Source organism: Oncorhynchus nerka, linkage group LG10 (assembly GCF_034236695.1).
Source record: "Oncorhynchus nerka isolate Pitt River linkage group LG10, Oner_Uvic_2.0, whole genome shotgun sequence".
Lineage (NCBI taxonomy): Eukaryota > Metazoa > Chordata > Actinopteri > Salmoniformes > Salmonidae > Oncorhynchus > Oncorhynchus nerka.
In genome coordinates this window covers 5,433,020-5,455,596 of record NC_088405.1, presented here as the reverse complement: position 1 = coordinate 5,455,596, position 22,577 = coordinate 5,433,020, and the positions used below count along the sequence as shown (strand labels likewise).

Below are 22,577 nucleotides of genomic sequence, written 5' to 3'. Positions count from 1 at the left end.
ATGTTCTTTGGTGTGGTGGACCATTCTTGATACACACAGGAAACTGTTGAGCGTGAAAAACCCAGCAGCGTTGCAGTTCTTGACACAAACCCGGTGTTATGTTGATAACCTATAAAAACTCATATGAATGATAATAGTTCCAAGGATTTATTATGGCGCTTTACCCAGACCCATAGACCTGGTATCGTATGGCTATTCAACCAGTTGACTCCCCCATAATGCCCTGTTCCCTTTGTCGTCTGGTCTTTCTAAAAGGTCACGAGGATGGACGGCACCGTGGAGACTTTCCCGTGTCTCAAGGTCACCCAGAGGTCGTTCGGCTCCCAGAACAGTAACCCAGACATCACCTTCTATCGCCTCAGCATGCCTATAGAGTGTAACGAGGTGCTGGCCAAGTCACCAGGCGGGACGCTACAGTCTGGCGGGGGCTTCTCCTTCTCCTCTAAGAAAGACCTGGACGACTTTGAGACCGTGTCCGACTTCGAGGTGCTGATGATGATGATGATGATGATGATGATGATGTCTCCTTCTGTCTCCTTCTCCTTCTGTCTCTTTCTCCTTCTATCTCTGTCTCCTTCTGTCTCCTTCTGTCTCTGTCTCCTTCTCTCTCCTTCTGTCTCTGTCTCCTTCTGTCTCATTCTGTCTCTGTCTCCTTCTGTCTCTGTCTCCTTCTCTCTCCTTCTGTCTCTGTCTCCTTCTGTCTCATTCTGTCTCCGTCTCCTTCTGTCTCCGTCTCCATCTGTCTCCATCTCCTTCTGTCTCTGTCTCCATCTCCTTCTGTCTCTGTCTCCTTCTGTCTCCGTCTCCTTCTGTCTCCTTCTGTCTCCTTCTCTCCTTCTCTCTCCGTCTCCTTCTGTCTCCCTCTGTCTTCTTCTGTCTCCGTCTCCTTCTGTCTCCGTCTCCTTCTGTCTCATTCTGTCTCCGTCTCCTGTCTCAGTCTCCTTCTGTCTCCCTCTGTCTTCTTCTGTCTCCGTCTTCTTCTGTCTCCGTCTCATTCTGTCTCCTCCTGTCTCCTTCTGTCTCCATCTCCTTCTGTCTCTGTCTCCTTCTTTCTCCTTCTGTCTCTGTCTCCTTCTGTCTCCTTCTGTCTCCTTCTGTCTCCATCTCCTTCTGTCGCTGTCTCCTTCTGTCTCATTCTGTCTCTGTCTCCTTCTGTCTCCTTCTGTCTCCTTCTGTCTCCCTCTGTCTCCCTCTGTCTCCTTCAGTCCTCGGGACTGCAGAGAAGCAGGAGATTGAGCTTCACTCAGAGTTTTCTCTGTTAGTTAACACTATCAACGTGTCCCTTTACTGTGGTAATTATGATCAAATCAACCCAATATTAAATCAAATCAAATCCAATTTTATTTGTCACATACACATGGTTAGCAGATGTTAATGCGAGTGTAGCGAAATGCTTGTGCTTCTAGTTCCGACAATGCAGTAATAACCAACAAGTAATCTAACTAACAATTCCTAAACTACTGTCTTATACACAGTGTAAGGGGATAAAGAATATGTACATAAGGATATATGAATGAGTGATGGTACAGAGCAGCATAGGCAAGATACAGTAGATGGTATCGAGTACAGTATATACATATGAGATGAGTATGTAAACAAAGTGACATAGTTAAAGTGGCTAGTGATACATGTATTACATAAGGATGCAGTAGATGATATAGAGTACAGTATATACGTATGAGATGAGTATGTAAACAAAGTGGCATAGTTAAAGTGGCTAGTGATACATGTATTACGTAAGGATGCAGTCGATGATATAGAGTACAGTATATACGTATGCATATGAGATGAATAATGTAGGGTAAGTAACATTATATAAGGTAGCATTGTTTAAAGTGGCTAGTGATATATTTACATCATTTCCCATCAATTCCCATTATTGTGTGTTGGCAGCAGCCACTCAATGTTAGTGGTGGCTGTTTAACAGTCTGATGGCCTTGAGATAGAAGCTGTTTTTCAGTCTCTCGGTCCCAGCTTTGATGCACCTGTACTGACCTCGCCTTCTGGATGATAGCGGGGTGAACAGGCAGTGGTTCGGGTGGTTGATGTCCTTGGTGATCTTTATGGCCTTCCTGTAACATCGGGTGGTGTAGGTGTCCTGGAGGGCAGGTAGTTTGCCCCCGGTGATGCGTTGTGCAGACCTCACTACCCTCTGGAGAGCCTTACGGTTGAGGGCGGAGCAGTTGCCGTACCAGGCGGTGATACAGCCCGCCAGGATGCTCTCGATTGTGCATCTGTAGAAGTTTGTGAGTGCTTTTGGTGACAAGCCGAATTTCTTCAGCCTCCTGAGGTTGAAGAGGCGCTGCTGCCACTTTCAATACAACGTACCAAAAACAAAACGAACTATGTAAGAGATAGGCAGAGCGCATCGCAGTAGGATTCTATTGCATTGACAGGCACGACTCAGGCCCCTTCTCTACACAGACCGGTGCACCGTAACCAATCAGAGATGCAGTAGGCCTATATGCAAATAGACCATTGCCATATATGGATCTGTGCCGTTCACTTTGAACTGGACTGTGTTTACAGCATGAGGAGTCGTGAGTAGATGAACTGGACTGTGTTTACAGCATGAGTGGTCGTGAGTAGATGAACTGGACTGTGTTTACAACATGAGTGGTCGTGAGTAGATGAACTGGACTGTGTTTACAGCATGAGCAGTCATGAGTAGATGAACTGGACTGTGTTTACAGCATGCATGAGTGGTCGTGAGTAGATGAACTGGACTGTGTTTACAACATGAGTGGTCGTGAGTAGATGAACTGGACTGTGTTTACAACATGAGTGAGTAGATGAACTGGACTGTGTTTACAACATGAGTGGTCGTGAGTAGATGGACTGGACTGTGTTTACAGCATGAGTGGTCGTGAGTAGATGAACTGGACTGTGTTTACAACATGAGTGGTCGTGAGTAGATGAACTGGACTGTGTTTACAGCATGAGTGGTCGTGAGTAGATGAACTGGACTGTGTTTACAGCATGAGTGGTCGTGGGTAGATGAACTGGACTGTGTTTACAGCATGAGTGGTTGTGAGTAGATGAACTGGACTGTGTTTACAGCATGAGTGGTCGTGAGTAGATGAACTGGACTGTGTTTACAGCATGAGTGGTCATGAGTAGATTAACTGGACTGTGTTTACAGCATGAGGAGTTGTGAGTAGATTAACTGGACTGTGTTTACAACATGAGTGGTCGTGGGTAGATGCACTGGACTGTGTTTACAGCATGAGTGGTCGTGAGTAGATGAACTGGACTGTGTTTACAGCATGAGTGGTCGTGAGTAGATGAACTGGACTGTGTTTACAGCATGAGTGGTCGTGAGTAGATGAACTGGACTGTGTTTACAGCATGAGTGGTCGTGGGTAGATGAACTGGACTGTGTTTACAGCATGAGGAGTCGTGAGTAGATGAACTGGACTGTGTTTACAGCATGAGTGGTCGTGGGTAGATGAACTGGACTGTGTTTACAACATGAGCGGTTGTGAGTAGATGAACTGGATTGTGTTTACAGCATGAGGAGTCGTGAGTAGATGAACTGGACTGTGTTTACAACATGAGCGGTCGTGAGTAGATGAACTGGACTGTGTTTACAACATGAGTGGTCGTGAGTAGATGAACTGGACTGTGTTTACAACATGAGTGGTCGTGAGTAGATGAACTGGACTGTGTTTACAGCATGAGCGGTCGTGGGTAGATGTGCTTGTTTTGAGATCAAAGTGAGAGCTGCATGCAGCCACGTGGGCACATGTTGTTCATATCCTTTGCTAGTTAGTGAGTTATCAGCCCAGTTATAGATCATTGGTTCATATCCTTTGCTAGTTAGTGAGTTATCAGCCCAGTTATAGATCATTTGTTCATATCCTTTGCTAGTTAGTGAGTTATCAGCCCAGTTATAGATCATTGGTTCATATCCTTTGCTAGTTAGTGAGTTATCAGCCCAGTTATAGATCATTTGTTCACATCCTCTCTGGTAGGCCAGTAGGCCACTATGGTAGGCCTCTCTGATAGGCCTCTCTGGTAGGCCAGTAGGCCTCTCTGGTAGGCCCACATTATGATGAAATAGCCACAGTAACGTGATTGGCCAGTGAGGCTGTACCTGCTTTTAAATGTACTATATTAACCGTGTTCACAGTAAACGCACAACGGAAGTTACACAGAACAACAAGGTTCAAGTCGTTCGCTCAACAGACCTGAAATCTGCTCGCTGACCGATTTAAAAAAAACATTAGAGGGAACATTTCTAGAAATATACCTTTTTTTTGTTGTTGTTGTAGTCGTTGTAATATTTGTTTCATGTTCCAGTTTGTTCCCTCTTCTCCTCAGGTGTTGACGAAGTCTGCCCACTGCACCCTGGGCTCCAGCCTGGACAAGGAGAAGGACCAGTTCAACCACCACAAAGACTACAACCAGGAGAAACCCTCCACGTTAAAGCAGAGGTTTGTAGATTACAGTTAGGACCAGTTCAACAACCACAAAGACTACAACCAGGAGAAACCCTCCACGTTAAAGCAGAGGTTTGTAGATTACAGTTAGGACCAGTTCAACAACCACAAAGACTACAACCAGGAGAAAGCCTCTGCGTTAAAGCAGAGGTTTGTAGATTACAGTTAGGACCAGTTCAACAACCACAAAGACTACAACCAGGAGAAACCCTTCACGTTAAAGCAGAGGTTTGTAGATTACAGTTAGGACCAGTTCAACAACCACAAAGACTACAACCAGGAGAAACCCTCCACGTTAAAGCAGAGGTTTGTAGATTACAGTTAGGACCAGTTCAACAACCACAAAGACTACAACCAGGAGAAACCCTTCCACGTTAAAGCAGAGGTTTGTAGATTACAGTTAGGACCAGTTCAACAACCACAAAGACTACAACCAGGAGAAACCCTCCACGTTAAAGCAGAGGTTTGTAGATTACAGTTAGGACCAGTTCAACAACCACAAAGACTACAACCAGGAGAAACCCTCCACGTTAAAGCAGAGGTTTGTAGATTACAGTTAGGACCAGTTCAACAACCACAAAGACTACAACCAGGAGAAACCCTCCACGTTAAAGCAGAGGTTTGTAGATTACAGTTAGGACCAGTTCAACAACCACAAAGACTACAACCAGGAGAAACCCTCCACGTTAAAGCAGAGGTTTGTAGATTACAGTTAGGACCAGTTCAACAACCACAAAGACTACAACCAGGAGAAACCCTCCACGTTAAAGCAGAGGTTTGTAGATTACAGTTAGGACCAGTTCAACAACCACAAAGACTACAACCAGGAGAAACCCTCCACGTTAAAGCAGAGGTTTGTAGATTACAGTTAGGACCAGTTCAACAACCACAAAGACTACAACCAGGAGAAACCCTCCACGTTAAAGCAGAGGTTTGTAGATTACAGTTAGGACCAGTTCAACAACCACAAAGACTACAACCAGGAGAAACCCTCCACGTTAAAGCAGAGGTTTGTAGATTACAGTTAGGACCAGTTCAACAACCACAAAGACTACAACCAGGAGAAACCCTCCACGTTAAAGCAGAGGTTTGTAGATTACAGTTAGGACCAGTTCAACAACCACAAAGACTACAACCAGGAGAAACCCTCCACGTTAAAGCAGAGGTTTGTAGATTACAGTTAGGACCAGTTCAACAACCACAAAGACTACAACCAGGAGAAACCCTCTGCGTTAAAGCAGAGGTTTGTAGATTACAGTTAGGACCAGTTCAACAACCACAAAGACTACAACCAGGAGAAACCCTCTGCCACGTTAAAGCAGAGGTTTGTAGATTACAGTTAGGACCAGTTCAACAACCACAAAGACTACAACCAGGAGAAACCCTCCACGTTAAAGCAGAGGTTTGTAGATTACAGTTAGGACCAGTTCAACAACCACAAAGACTACAACCAGGAGAAACCCCACGTTAAAGCAGAGGTTTGTAGATTACAGTTAGGACCAGTTCAACAACCACAAAGACTACAACCAGGAGAAACCCTCCACGTTAAAGCAGAGGTTTGTAGATTACAGTTAGGACCAGTTCAACAACCACAAAGACTACAACCAGGAGAAACCCTCCACGTTAAAGCAGAGGTTTGTAGATTACAGTTAGGACCAGTTCAACAACCACAAAGACTACAACCAGGAGAAACCCTCCACGTTAAAGCAGAGGTTTGTAGATTACAGTTAGGACCAGTTCAACAACCACAAAGACTACAACCAGGAGAAACCCTCCACGTTAAAGCAGAGGTTTGTAGATTACAGTTAGGACCAGTTCAACAACCACAAAGACTACAACCAGGAGAAACCCTCCACGTTAAAGCAGAGGTTTGTAGATTACAGTTAGGACCAGTTCAACAACCACAAAGACTACAACCAGGAGAAACCCTCTGCGTTAAAGCAGAGGTTTGTAGATTACAGTTAGGACCAGTTCAACAACCACAAAGACTACAACCAGGAGAAACCCTCTGCGTTAAAGCAGAGGTTTGTAGATTACAGTTAGGACCAGTTCAACAACCACAAAGACTACAACCAGGAGAAACCCTCCACGTTAAAGCAGAGGTTTGTAGATTACAGTTAGGACCAGTTCAACAACCACAAAGACTACAACCAGGAGAAACCCTTCACGTTAAAGCAGAGGTTTGTAGATTACAGTTAGGACCAGTTCAACAACCACAAAGACTACAACCAGGAGAAACCCTCTGCGTTAAAGCAGAGGTTTGTAGATTACAGTTAGGACCAGTTCAACAACCACAAAGACTACAACCAGGAGAAACCCTCCACGTTAAAGCAGAGGTTTGTAGATTACAGTTAGGACCAGTTCAACAACCACAAAGACTACAACCAGGAGAAACCCTCCACGTTAAAGCAGAGGTTTGTAGATTACAGTTAGGACCAGTTCAACAACCACAAAGACTACAACCAGGAGAAACCCTCCACGTTAAAGCAGAGGTTTGTAGATTACAGTTAGGACCAGTTCAACAACCACAAAGACTACAACCAGGAGAAACCCTCCACGTTAAAGCAGAGGTTTGTAGATTACAGTTAGGACCAGTTCAACAACCACAAAGACTACAACCAGGAGAAACCCTCCACGTTAAAGCAGAGGTTTGTAGATTACAGTTAGGACCAGTTCAACAACCACAAAGACTACAACCAGGAGAAACCCTCCACGTTAAAGCAGAGGTTTGTAGATTACAGTTAGGACCAGTTCAACAACCACAAAGACTACAACCAGGAGAAACCCTCCACGTTAAAGCAGAGGTTTGTAGATTACAGTTAGGACCAGTTCAACAACCACAAAGACTACAACCAGGAGAAACCCTCCACGTTAAAGCAGAGGTTTGTAGATTACAGTTAGGACCAGTTCAACAACCACAAAGACTACAACCAGGAGAAACCCTCCACGTTAAAGCAGAGGTTTGTAGATTACAGTTAGGACCAGTTCAACAACCACAAAGACTACAACCAGGAGAAACCCTCCACGTTAAAGCAGAGGTTTGTAGATTACAGTTAGGACCAGTTCAACAACCACAAAGACTACAACCAGGAGAAACCCTCCACGTTAAAACAGAGGTTTGTAGATTACAGTTAGGACCAGTTCAACAACCACAAAGACTACAACCAGGAGAAACCCTCCACGTTAAAGCAGAGGTTTGTAGATTACAGTTAGGACCAGTTCAACAACCACAAAGACTACAACCAGGAGAAACCCTCCACGTTAAAGCAGAGGTTTGTAGATTACAGTTAGGACCAGTTCAACAACCACAAAGACTACAACCAGGAGAAACCCCCCACGTTAAAGCAGAGGTTTGTAGATTACAGTTAGGACCAGTTCAACAACCACAAAGACTACAACCAGGAGAAACCCTCCACGTTAAAGCAGAGGTTTGTAGATTACAGTTAGGACCAGTTCAACAACCACAAAGACTACAACCAGGAGAAACCCTCCGCGTTAAATCAGAGGTTTGTAGATTACAGTTAGGACCAGATCAACAACCACAAAGACTACAACCAGGAGAAACCCTCCACGTTAAAGCAGAGGTTTGTAGATTACAGTTAGGACTAGTTCAACAACCACAAAGACTACAACCAGGAGAAACCCTCCACGTTAAAGCAGAGGTTTGTAGATTACAGTTAGGACCAGTTCAACAACCACAAAGACTACAACCAGGAGAAACCCTCCACGTTAAAGCAGAGGTTTGTAGATTACAGTTAGGACCAGTTCAACAACCACAAAGACTACAACCAGGAGAAACCCTCCACGTTAAAGCAGAGGTTTGTAGATTACAGTTAGGACCAGTTCAACAACCACAAAGACTACAACCAGGAGAAACCCCCACGTTAAAGCAGAGGTTTGTAGATTACAGTTAGGACCAGTTCAACAACCACAAAGACTACAACCAGGAGAAACCCTCCACGTTAAAGCAGAGGTTTGTAGATTACAGTTAGGACCAGTTCAACAACCACAAAGACTACAACCAGGAGAAACCCTCCACGTTAAATCAGAGGTTTGTAGATTACAGTTAGGACCAGTTCAACAACCACAAAGACTACAACCAGGAGAAACCCTCCACGTTAAAGCAGAGGTTTGTAGATTACAGTTAGGACCAGTTCAACAACCACAAAGACTACAACCAGGAGAAACCCTCCACGTTAAAGCAGAGGTTTGTAGATTACAGTTAGGACCAGTTCAACAACCACAAAGACTACAACCAGGAGAAACCCTCCACGTTAAAGCAGAGGTTTGTAGATTACAGTTAGGACCAGTTCAACAACCACAAAGACTACAACCAGGAGAAACCCCCACGTTAAAGCAGAGGTTTGTAGATTACAGTTAGGACCAGTTCAACAACCACAAAGACTACAACCAGGAGAAACCCTCCACGTTAAAGCAGAGGTTTGTAGATTACAGTTAGGACCAGTTCAACAACCACAAAGACTACAACCAGGAGAAACCCTCCACGTTAAAGCAGAGGTTTGTAGATTACAGTTAGGACCAGTTCAACAACCACAAAGACTACAACCAGGAGAAACCCTCCACGTTAAAGCAGAGGTTTGTAGATTACAGTTAGGACCAGTTCAACAACCACAAAGACTACAACCAGGAGAAACCCTCCACGTTAAAGCAGAGGTTTGTAGATTACAGTTAGGACCAGTTCAACAACCACAAAGACTACAACCAGGAGAAACCCTCCACGTTAAAGCAGAGGTTTGTAGATTACAGTTAGGACCAGTTCAACAACCACAAAGACTACAACCAGGAGAAACCCTCTGCGTTAAAGCAGAGGTTTGTAGATTACAGTTAGGACCAGTTCAACAACCACAAAGACTACAACCAGGAGAAACCCTCCACGTTAAAGCAGAGGTTTGTAGATTACAGTTAGGACCAGTTCAACAACCACAAAGACTACAACCAGGAGAAACCCTCCACGTTAAAGCAGAGGTTTGTAGATTACAGTTAGGACCAGTTCAACAACCACAAAGACTACAACCAGGAGAAACCCTCCACGTTAAAGCAGAGGTTTGTAGATTACAGTTAGGACCAGTTCAACAACCACAAAGACTACAACCAGGAGAAACCCTCCACGTTAAAGCAGAGGTTTGTAGATTACAGTTAGGACCAGTTCAACAACCACAAAGACTACAACCAGGAGAAACCCTCTGCGTTAAAGCAGAGGTTTGTAGATTACAGTTAGGACCAGTTCAACAACCACAAAGACTACAACCAGGAGAAACCCTCTGCGTTAAAGCAGAGGTTTGTAGATTACAGTTAGGACCAGTTCAACAACCACAAAGACTACAACCAGGAGAAACCCTCCACGTTAAAGCAGAGGTTTGTAGATTACAGTTAGGACCAGTTCAACAACCACAAAGACTACAACCAGGAGAAACCCTCCACGTTAAAGCAGAGGTTTGTAGATTACAGTTAGGACCAGTTCAACAACCACAAAGACTACAACCAGGAGAAACCCTCCACGTTAAAGCAGAGGTTTGTAGATTACAGTTAGGACCAGTTCAACAACCACAAAGACTACAACCAGGAGAAACCCTCCACGTTAAAGCAGATGTTTGTAGATTACAGTTAGGACCAGTTCAACAACCACAAAGACTACAACCAGGAGAAACCCTCCGCGTTAAAGCAGAGGTTTGTAGATTACAGTTAGGACCAGCTCAACAACCACAAAGACTACAACCAGGAGAAACCCTCCACGTTAAAGCAGAGGTTTGTAGATTACAGTTAGGACCAGTTCAACAACCACAAAGACTACAACCAGGAGAAACCCTCCACGTTAAAGCAGAGGTTTGTAGATTACAGTTAGGACCAGTTCAACAACCACAAAGACTACAACCAGGAGAAACCCTCCACGTTAAAGCAGAGGTTTGTAGATTACAGTTAGGACCAGTTCAACAACCACAAAGACTACAACCAGGAGAAACCCCCCACGTTAAAGCAGAGGTTTGTAGATTACAGTTAGGACCAGTTCAACAACCACAAAGACTACAACCAGGAGAAACCCTCCACGTTAAAGCAGAGGTTTGTAGATTACAGTTAGGACCAGTTCAACAACCACAAAGACTACAACCAGGAGAAACCCTCCGCGTTAAATCAGAGGTTTGTAGATTACAGTTAGGACCAGCTCAACAACCACAAAGACTACAACCAGGAGAAACCCTCCACGTTAAAGCAGAGGTTTGTAGATTACAGTTAGGACCAGTTCAACAACCACAAAGACTACAACCAGGAGAAACCCTCCACGTTAAAGCAGAGGTTTGTAGATTACAGTTAGGACCAGTTCAACAACCACAAAGACTACAACCAGGAGAAACCCTCCACGTTAAAGCAGAGGTTTGTAGATTACAGTTAGGACCAGTTCAACAACCACAAAGACTACAACCAGGAGAAACCCTCCACGTTAAAGCAGAGGTTTGTAGATTACAGTTAGGACCAGTTCAACAACCACAAAGACTACAACCAGGAGAAACCCTCCACGTTAAAGCAGAGGTTTGTAGATTACAGTTAGGACCAGTTCAACAACCACAAAGACTACAACCAGGAGAAACCCTCCACGTTAAAGCAGAGGTTTGTAGATTACAGTTAGGACCAGTTCAACAACCACAAAGACTACAACCAGGAGAAACCCTCTGCGTTAAAGCAGAGGTTTGTAGATTACAGTTAGGACCAGTTCAACAACCACAAAGACTACAACCAGGAGAAACCCTCCACGTTAAAGCAGAGGTTTGTAGATTACAGTTAGGACCAGTTCAACAACCACAAAGACTACAACCAGGAGAAACCCTCCACGTTAAAGCAGAGGTTTGTAGATTACAGTTAGGACCAGTTCAACAACCACAAAGACTACAACCAGGAGAAACCCTCCGCGTTAAATCAGAGGTTTGTAGATTACAGTTAGGACCAGCTCAACAACCACAAAGACTACAACCAGGAGAAACCCTCCGCGTTAAATCAGAGGTTTGTAGATTACAGTTAGGACCAGCTCAACAACCACAAAGACTACAACCAGGAGAAACCTCCACGTTAAAGCAGAGGTTTGTAGATTACAGTTAGGACTAGTTCAACAACCACAAAGACTACAACCAGGAGAAACCCTCCACGTTAAAGCAGAGGTTTGTAGATTACAGTTAGGACCAGTTCAACAACCACAAAGACTACAACCAGGAGAAACCCTCCACGTTAAAGCAGATGTTTGTAGATTACAGTTAGGACCAGGGTTCAACAACCACAAAGACACAGACCAGGGAAAACTAAAGCAGAGGTTTGTAGATTACAGTTAGGACCATCACCTGCCTGCAGGAGAAACTCTGTCCTTGCAGAGGTTCTGTCATTACAGTTATGTCAACCAGTTCAACAACCACAAAGACTGAACAACCAGGAGAAACCCTCCGCGTTAAAGCAGAGTTTGAATTACAGTTAGGACCAGCTCAATACCACAAAGACTCTATAGTTAAACAGAGGTTTGTAGATTACAGTTAGGACCATTAACAACCACAATAGACTCAGCATTAGAGTTGAATGCAGGGTTTCTATACCACCTTAGGATAGTTCAACATGTCTCAGACTACAACCAGGATTAACCCCACGTTAAAGCATAGTTGTAGCATTAGAGTTAGGAATGCAGGGCCACAAAGACTACCACCTCTATAGTTAAACATGTCTCAGTTATATTAACCCCACTATAGTCAGGCATTAGACCAAAGACTGAATGCAGGGTTTTCTACATACCAGTTCATAGTTCAACAACAATGACTCAGCTATATTAACCCCACGTTAAAGCATAGTTTGTAGATTAGAGTTAGGAATTCAACAACCACAAAGATACCACCAGTTAGGACCAGTTCAACAACCACAAAGACTACAATAGTTCAGAAACCCTCAGTTAAATCAGAAGAGCAGTTTGTTACAGTTACAACCAGGATAGTTCAACAACCCCAAAGTACAACCAGGAGAAAGTCCACGTTAATGCAGAGGCCTCAATACCAGTTAGGATAGTTCAACAACATGACTCAACTAGGATTAACCCTCCACGTTAAATATAGTTTGTAGATTACAGTTAGAGTCAAAACCACAGGACTACAACCAGGAGAAACCCTCTATAGTTAGAACAGTTCAGCCATATTAACAACCACAAAGACTACAACCAGGAGTCACGTTAATGCAGGGTTTGTAGATTACAGTTAGGATAGTTCAAACAATGACTACAGCCATATTAACCCCACGTTAAAGTCTGTTTTAGAGTTGACATGCAGGGCCTCTATACCACCACAAAGTACAACCATGAAACCCTCAGCGTATATTAACCAGAGGTTTGTAGTCTGCATTAGACCAGTCCAACCACAGGGCCAACCAGGAGAAACCACCGTTAAAGCAGAGTTTGTAGTCAGTTGACCAGTTCAACAACCACAAAGACTACTCAGGAGTCAGGTTCAGAGGTTTGTTTTCAGAGTTAGGACCAGTTCAACAACCACAAAGACTACAACCAGGAGAAACCCTCCTCTGTGTGTGTTTAGATTCATGTTAGGACCAGAGGAACAACCACAAAGAGTTTACCAGCAGTAACCTTCGCCACAAAGCCCAGGAGTGCGTTAAAAGCAGAGGTTTGTAGATTACAGTTAGGACCAGTTCAGATGACACTTGACTTCTTCATGGAGACCTCCACTTAAAGAGCATGTTTGATTGTCTACTGTTTGACAGTTCAACAACCACAAAGATTTACAACATCAAATCAAATCAAATCAAATTTATTTATATAGACCAGTTCAACAACCACAAAGACTACAACCAGCTGATATCTCAAGCAGTGCTAGATTACAGTTAGGACCAGTTCAAAACCCAAAGACTAAACAGCAAACAATGCAGGCGTTAAAGCAGAGGTTTGTAGGCAGTTAGGAAAAACTCCCCACAAAGACCAAAACCTAGGAAGAAACCCTCCAGTTAAAGCAGGGTTTGTAGGGTTAGGACCAGTTCAACAACCACAAAGACTACAACCAGGAGAAACCCTCCGCGTTGCAGAGGTTTGAGATTACATAGGACAGAACATGACCAAGATGTACAACCAGGAGTTCATAAATGACCAGCATGGTTTGTAATTACAGTTAGGACCAGAACAGTTGAAACTGGAGCAGCAGCACAGTCAGGAGAAACAGAGGTTTGTAGACAGTTAGGACCAGTTCAAGGAACCACAAAGACTACAACCAGAGAAAGTCCTAAAGCAGGGTTTGTAGTACAGTTAGGGCCAGTTCCTCCAGAAGACTACAACCAGGAAAAGAGAATTAGAGAGAGGTTTGAATGATATTACAGTTAGGACCAGTTCAACAACCACAAAGACTACACCAGGAATGATATCTCCCAGTATTTACACATCAGGTTTGAATGATATCAACAGTAACCATCAGACTACAACCATGATACCCTCCCGTTAAAGCAGAGGTTTACACATCACCTAGGACCAGATATCAACCACAAAGTATTTACAACCAGGAGAAATCACCTGAGAGGTTTGATATTACAGTTAGGACCAGTTCATCAACCACCTGAAGATATCAACCAGTAGAAACACATCACGTTGCAAGGTTTGATAGATTACAGTTAGGACAGTTCATCACCACAAAGATATCAACCAGGATTTACCCATCACCTGAAGGTTTGAGATTACAGTTAGGACCAGTTCATCACCTGAAAGACTACAGACCAGGAGAAACACATCACCTGAATGATAGGTTTGTAGTACATCATTTACACATCACCTTCATACAGATTAATGATATCTACCCAGGAGAAACCATCACGTTGCAATGATATCATACAGTTATTTACAGTTCATCACCTGAATGATATCATACCAGTATTTACACATCACGTTGAATGAGGTTTGTAGATTACAGTTATTTACCACATCACCTGAATGATATCAACCAGGATTTACCATCACGTTAAAGAATGTTTGATATCAGTTAGGACCAGTATTTACACATCACCTGAACGATATCTCACGTTCAGTATTTACACATCACCTGAATGATATCTCCCAGTATTTACACATCACCTGAATGATATCTCCCAGTTAGTTTAGGGCCACATCACCTGCATGATATCTTACAGCTATTTAACACATCACCATTGAATGATATCTACCACCAGTATTTACATGTCTCACCTGAATGATAACTCCCAGTATTTAGGGCCACATACCACCTGAATGATATCATACAGTATTTAACCCCATCACCTGAATGATATCATACAGTCTTTACACATCACCTGAATGATATCATACAGTCTATTTACAGTGGAATCACCTGAATGATATCATACAGTATTTACACATCACCTGAATGATATCTCCCAGTATAGTTACACATCACCTGAATGATAGTCTCCAGTATTTGCAGGGCCTCACCCAATCACTCTGAACGATATCTCAGCTATATTAACACATCACATGAATGAATATCTCCCAGTATTTACATGTCATCAGCCTTAACCCCATATCTCCCAGTATTGAATGCAGGGCCTCAATACCACCTGATAGTTCAATATCTCCCAGCTATATTAACCCCATCACTGGAATTAGAATGAATAGGGCCCAATACCACCTCTATAGTTACATGTCTCACCTGAATAGATATGCATTAGAGTGAATTTACACATCACCTGAATGATATCATCTCAGCTATTTACCCATCACCTGAATGATATCTCACCTCTATTTACAACATCACCTGAATGATATCTTACAGTATTCAACATGTCTCACATTCACCTGAAGAGTTGAATGCAGGGCCTATCTCTTACATGTCTCAGCTTATTTTACACATCACCTGAATGATATCTGTCTCAGCTATTTACACATACAGTCGGAATGAATCACCTAAACCACCTGCTATCTCCCAGTATTTACACATCACCTGAATGATATCTCCCAGTATTTCATTCACCTGAATGATATCTTAACCCCATATAGTCTCACCTGAATGATATCTGTATTTACACATCACCTGAATGATATCTTGTAGTATTTACACATCACCTGAATGATATCTCCCAGTATTTACACATCACCTGAATGATAACTACAGTATTTACACATCACCTGAATGATATCTCTCCTCTGTATTTACTCATCACCTGAACGATATCTCCTCAGTATTTGTCACATCACCTGAATGATATCTCTCTCTCTCTCTTCTCACATCACCTGAATGATATCTCTCAGTCTGTATTTCTCTCTATCACCTGTCTTTATCTCCCTGTATTTCTATCACTCATCACCTGAATGATATCTCCCAGTATTTACACATCACCTCTCTCTGTCTCTGCTCAGTCTCTTCTCACATCACTCTGAATGATATCTCCTCAGTATTTCTGTCTCTCACCTGAACGTATCTCCCTGTCTTTCTCTGTGTCTCTCTCTGATATCTCCCAGTCTGTCTATTTACACATCACCTGAATGATCTCTGTCTCTGTATTTACACATCACCTGAACGATATCTGTCTCTTCTATCTCTCAGTCTGTTTACACATCACCCCAGTATTTACAAATCACCTGAATGATATCTCCCAGTATTTACACATCACCTGAATGATATCTCTCAGTATTTACACATCATGTCTCTCTCTCTCTCTCTCTCTCTGTGTGTGTGTTTGAATGATATCCAAGCCAGTATTTACACATCACCTGAATGATATCAGACAGTATTTACAGAGATCACCTGAATGATTCATGCAGACCTTTACAGCATCACCTGAATGATATCTCAGATACAGTATTTACACATCACCTGAATGATATCTCCCAGTATTTACACATCACCTGAATGATATCTCCCAGTATTTACACATCACCTGAATGATATCTCCCAGTATTTACACATCACCTGAATGATATCTCCCAGTATTTACACATCACCTGAATGATATCTCCCAGTATTTTTACACATCACCTGAATGATATCTCCCAGTATTTACACATCACCTGAATGATATCTTACAGTATTTACACATCACCTGAATGATATCTCCCAGTATTTACACATCACCTGAATGATATCTCCCAGTATTTACACATCACCTGAATGATATCTCCCAGTATTTACACATCACCTGAACGATATCTTACAGTATTTACACATCACCTGAATGATATCTCCCGTGCTTAACACAGACCATGTGATATCTGCATTGTGTGTAGGACATCACCTGAAGTAGCAGTTTACACATCTGAATGATACAATGTATTGGCCATCTTCCAATGAACTCCACATTTAATTTGAAAACAAGTGTGATATCCTCCCAGTCCAACTACTACTGGTTGAATATTTGTGTTTGTATTAACCTTATATAACCTATTTATCACCTTATATAACCCTTTTAACATCACCTGAATATATCCCTATGTAATTTCATATAACCCTGAATGTATCTTTTGTAATTTAATATAACCTAATATAACCCTTTATAATTTAATATCACCATATATGATATTAGTACAGTTTATAACATCATATGAATGATATATAATCTAATTTAACATCACCACATAACAGTATTTATTACCTAAGATACCCCTATGTAACCTTATATAATCACCTGAATATACCCTATTTATAGTATTTTATAATCCCTGTTATAACCTATATATAACACCTGAATATATCCTTTTATAGCCCTATTTATAATCACCTGAATAATATATACAGTATTTATAACCTTGATATAACCCTATATAACCCTATATAACCCTATATAACCCTATATAGCCCTTTATAACCCTATATAACCCTATATAACCCTATATAACCCAGTATATAACCCTGTATAACCTTATATAACCCTGTATAACCCTATATAACCCTTTATAACCTAATATAACCATATATGACCCTTTGTATTAGTACCCTTTATAACCTAATATAACCCTATTTATAATCTAATTTAACCCCACTTAACCCTTTATTACCTAGGATACCCCTATGTAACCTTATATAACCCTGTATAACCCTATATAGTATTTATAATCACCTGTTATAACCTTATATAATTTATAACCCTGAATATAGCCCTTTATAACCCTATATAACCCTTTATAACCCTTTATAACCCTATATAACCCTGTATAACCCTATATAGCCATTTATAACCTTATATAACCATATATAGCCCTTTATAACTTACGTTATAACCTTATATAACCCATATAGCCCTTTATAACCCTATATAACCCTGTATAACCCATATAATTCTATATAACCCTATATAACCCTTTATAACCTTATATAACCCTTTATAACATCATATAACCAGTATTTATAACCCTATATATCTTACAGTATTTATAACCCTATATAACCCTGTATAACCCTATATAGCCCTTTATAACCCTTTATAACCCTATATAACCCTGTATAACCCTATATAGCCATTTATAACCTTATATAACCCTTTATAGCTCCTTTTTATAACCCTTTATAACCTTATATAACCCTATATAACCCTATACAACCCTATATAGCCCTTTATAACTGTATATAACACTGTATAACCCTATATAGCCCTTTATAACCCTTTATAACCTTATATAACCTTATATAACCCTATATAACCCTATATAGAATATTTATAACCCTATATAACCCTGTATAACCCTATATAGCCCTTTATATTTATACCCTTTATAACATTATATAACCTTATATAACCCTTTATAACCCTATATAACCCTTTATAACCCTATATAGCCCTTTATAACCCTATATAACCTTATATAACCCTTTATAACCTTATATAGCCCTTTATAACCTTTATAACCCTATATAACCCTTTATAACCTTATATAGCCCTTTATAACCTTATATAACCTTATATAACCCTTTATAACCTCATATAACCCTTTATAACCTTATATAACCTTATATAACCCTATATAACCTCATATAGCCCTTTATAACCCTATATAACCCTTTATAACATTATATAGCCCTTTATAACCCTATATAACCCTGTATAACCCTTTATAGCCCTTTATAACCTCATATAACCTTATATAACCTTATATAACCCTATATAACCCTATATAACCCTTTATAACCTTATATAACCCTATATAACCCAATATTTTATAACCTTATATAACCCTTTATAATCATATATAACCCTTTATAACCCCATATAACCCTTTATAACCAATATAACCTTATATAACCCTTTATAACCTAATATAACACTATATGTCCATGGTCTATAACCCAGTATACTACTCAGTGAGGATCTTCCCAGGTCAGGAGCCCAGCAGTGTGTATTGGCTGGGTGACCTCTGACTTCCACCTTTACGACATGGCAATATCTGACCTCCATATAAAGGTCCTCACTGTCACCGTAACCCTTTAGACTAGAAGGGCAAAGTTTATAGAGGTCAGATATCTGGGGGTTCCTGGGGTCAAGCTGAGGACACATGTAACCCGGCACCCAATATAACGGTCCTTTTTAACCTCAATATAACTATATACTCAAATAACCCTAGTCATACTCTTTATTACTCATACTATGCTTCTTATGTGGTTGAAATATTTAGAATAACACATATCAAATGTTTCTTCTTTTATGGTTGTGGTTGTACTGTAAAACGATGATTGTGAAGTGTCTCTTCTATAGCATCAAGTTTATACCTGTATATGTCCTGTCTCTGTCTATAGTATAGCCCTTTATGACTACTGTCTCTGTCTCTGTCTATAGCATAACCCTTATAACTACTGTATCTGTCTCTTTATAACCTTATATAGCCCTTTATAATCAAGCGTAGTAACCCTATATAACCCTGTCTATAGCATCCATATAACCTTCTCTGTCTCTATCTATAGCATCAATAGTAGCTACTGTTATAACCCTATAGCATAACCATAGTAACTACTGTCTCTTTATATCTATAGCAACCCTGTATAACCCTATATAGCCCTTATAACCTTATATAACCCTTCATAACTGTATATAGCATATAACCCTATATAACCTTATATTTAAAAATATATATATATTTCACCTGTTATTTAACCAGGTAGGCAAGTTGAGTAACAAGTACTGTCTCTGTCTACCTAGCCAATATAACCCTGTCCTCTGTCTATAGCATCAAGCATAGTAGCTACTGTCTCTAACTCTTTATAGCATAATAGTAACTATGTCTCTGTCTCTCCGTAGTACTGCTACATGGTGGGCTGAGAGAGTCTTCCCAGGTCAGGAGCCGGAACAGCACGGTCTGGAGATTGGATGGGTGGACACAGTTAACGGACTGCTAACCTTCACTGCCAACGGGAAGGAGCTCAGCACGTAACCAGGTGGAGACACAGCGGTTACCACATGGTCATCAAGGTCCTATTCTACATTTACATGATAGTCATTTAGCTGACGCTCTGATTCAGTCACTTACAGTCAGTGAGTCCTGTGTTCAGACTCTGATTCAGAGTCACTTACAGTCAAATATCCTGTCTGATCCAGAGTCATTTTACAGTCAGTATCATTTAGCAGACGCTTGATTCAGAGTCACTTACAGTCAGTGAGTCATTTAGCAGATCGCTCTGATTCTTCTTACAGTCAGTGAGTCATTTGTGATCCAGAGTCACTTACAGTCAGTGAGTCATTTAAGACACTCTGTCCAGAGTCACTCACAGTCAGTGACTACTGTTTAGCAGTCTCTGATCCAGAGTCACTTAGCATCAGTGAGTCATTTAGCAGACTCTGATCTCAGAGTCACTTACAGTCAGTGAGTAGCTACTGTCTGAGTCAGTCACGTTTACAGTCAGTGAGTCATTTAGCAACGGTCTGATCCTGAGTCACTTACAGTCAGTGAGTCATTTAGCAGACTGTCTGAGTAGTCACTTACAGTCAGTGAGTCATTTAGCAGACGGTCTGTCTCTGTCACTTACAGTCAGTGAGTCATTTAGCAGACGCTCTGAGTCAGTCTATAGCAGTCAGTGAGTCATTTAGCAGACGGTCTGATCCAGAGTCACTTACAGTCAGTGAGTCATTTAGCAGACGGACTGATCCAGAGTCACTTACAGTCAGTGAGTCATTTGCAGACGGTCTGATTCAGAGTCACTTACAGTCAGTGAGTCAACAGACGGTCTGATCCAGAGTCACTTACAGTCAGTGAGTCATTTAGCAGACACTCTGATCCAGAGTCACTTACAGTCAGTGAGTCATTTAGCAGACGCTCTGATCCAGAGTCACTTACAGTCAGTGAGTCATTTAGCAGACACTGGATCCAGAGTCACTTACAGTCAGTGAGTCATTTAGCAGACGCTCTGATCCAGAGTCACTTACAGTCAGTGAGTCATTTAGCAGACGGTCTGATTCAGAGTCACTTACAGTCAGTGAGTCATTTAGCAGACGCTCTGAGTCAGTCACTTACAGTCAGTGAGTCATTTAGCAGACGGTCTGATCCAGAGTCACTTACAGTCAGTGAGTCATTTAGCAGACGGTCTGAGTCAGTCACTTACAGTCAGTGAGTCATTTAGCAGACGGTCTGATCCAGAGTCACTTACAGTCAGTGAGTCATTTAGCAGACGCTCTGAGTCAGTCACTTACAGTCAGTGAGTCATTTAGCAGACGGTCTGATCCAGAGTCACTTACAGTCAGTGAGTCATTTAGCAGACGGTCTGATTCAGAGTCACTTACAGTCAGTGAGTCATTTAGCAGACGGTCTGATTCAGAGTCACTTACAGTCAGTGAGTCATTTAGCAGACGCTCTGATCCAGAGTCACTTACAGTCAGTGAGTCATTTAGCAGACACTCTGATCCAGAGTCACTTACAGTCAGTGAGTCATTTAGCAGACGCTCTGATCCAGAGTCACTTACAGTCAGTGAGTCATTTAGCAGACGGTCTGATTCAGAGTCACTTACAGTCAGTGAGTCATTTAGCAGACACTGATCAGTCACTTACAGTCAGTGAGTCATTTAGCAGACGGTCTGATCCAGAGTCACTTACAGTCAGTGAGTCATTTAGCAGACGGTCTGATTCAGAGTCACTTACAGTCAGTGAGTCATTTAGTAGACACTCTGATCCAGAGTCACTTACAGTCAGTGAGTCATTTAGCAGACGCTCTGAGTCAGAGTCACTTACAGTCAGTGAGTCATTTAGCAGACGGTCTGATTCAGAGTCACTTACAGTCAGTGAGTCATTTAGTAGACACTCTGATCCAGAGTCACTTACAGTCAGTGAGTCATTTTAGCAGACGGTCTGATCCAGAGTCACTTACAGTCAGTGAGTCATTTAGCAGACGCTCTGAGTCAGTCACTTACAGTCAGTGAGTCATTTAGCAGACGGTCTGATCCAGAGTCACTTACAGTCAGTGAGTCATTTAGTAGACACTCTGATCCAGAGTCACTTACAGTCAGTGAGTCATTTAGCAGACGGTCTGATCCAGAGTCACTTACAGTCAGTGAGTCATTTAGTAGACACTCTGATCCAGAGTCACTTACAGTCAGTGAGTCATTTAGTAGACACTCTGATCCAGAGTCACTTACAGTCAGTGAGTCATTTAGCAGACGGTCTGATTCAGAGTCACTTACAGTCAGTGAGTCATTTAGCAGACGGTCTGATTCAGAGTCACTTACAGTCAGTGAGTCATTTAGCAGACGGTCTGATTCAGAGTCACTTACAGTCAGTGAGTCATTTAGCAGACACTCCTTGCTGACAATGTGGACCATGACTGTAAGTCGTAGCCAAATGTTTTGAGAATGACACAAATATAATTTTCACAAAGTTTTCTGCTTCAGTGTCTTTAGATATTTTTGTCAGATGTTACTATGGAACACTGAAGTATAATTACAAGCATTTCATAAGTGTCAAAGGCTTTTATTGACATTTACATGAAGTTGATGAAAAGAGTCAATATTTGCAGTGTTGACCCTTCTTTTTCAAGACCTCTGCAATCCGCCCTGGCATGCTGTCAATTAACTTCTGGGCCACATCCTGACTGATGGCAGCCCATTCTTGCATAATCAATGTTTGGAGTTTGTCAGAATTTGTGGGTTTTTGTTTGTCCACCTGCCTCTTGAGGATTGACCACAAGTTCTCAATGAGAT

At 41.6% G+C, this 22,577-nt stretch overlaps 1 protein-coding gene across 1 annotated transcript; it reads left to right on the top strand.

Moving 5' to 3' along the window:
• The first annotated feature begins 259 nt into the window (after positions 1 to 259).
• Positions 260 to 19,824, top strand: LOC135573609 (ryanodine receptor 2-like). The gene is made up of 3 exons (XM_065022871.1): positions 260 to 486; positions 4,324 to 4,436; positions 19,692 to 19,824. Exons 1-3 carry the CDS (start codon positions 265 to 267, stop codon positions 19,822 to 19,824), a joined length of 468 nt encoding a protein of 155 aa, XP_064878943.1. The 5' UTR covers positions 260 to 264.
• The last annotated feature ends 2,753 nt before the right edge of the window (positions 19,825 to 22,577 follow it).

What these genes read in the sequence shown, in the direction of transcription:
- LOC135573609 (XM_065022871.1), top strand. Translation starts at nt 265, where the DNA reads ATGGACGGCACCGTGGAGACTTTCCCGTGTCTCAAGGTCACCCAGAGG. An exon ending in AGACCGTGTCCGACTTCGAG is followed by an intron (nt 487 to 4,323) that starts GTGCTGATGATG and finishes TCTTCTCCTCAG; the next exon opens with GTGTTGACGAAGTCTGCCCA. An exon ending in CCCTCCACGTTAAAGCAGAG is followed by an intron (nt 4,437 to 19,691) that starts GTTTGTAGATTA and finishes GTCTCTCCGTAG; the next exon opens with TACTGCTACATGGTGGGCTG.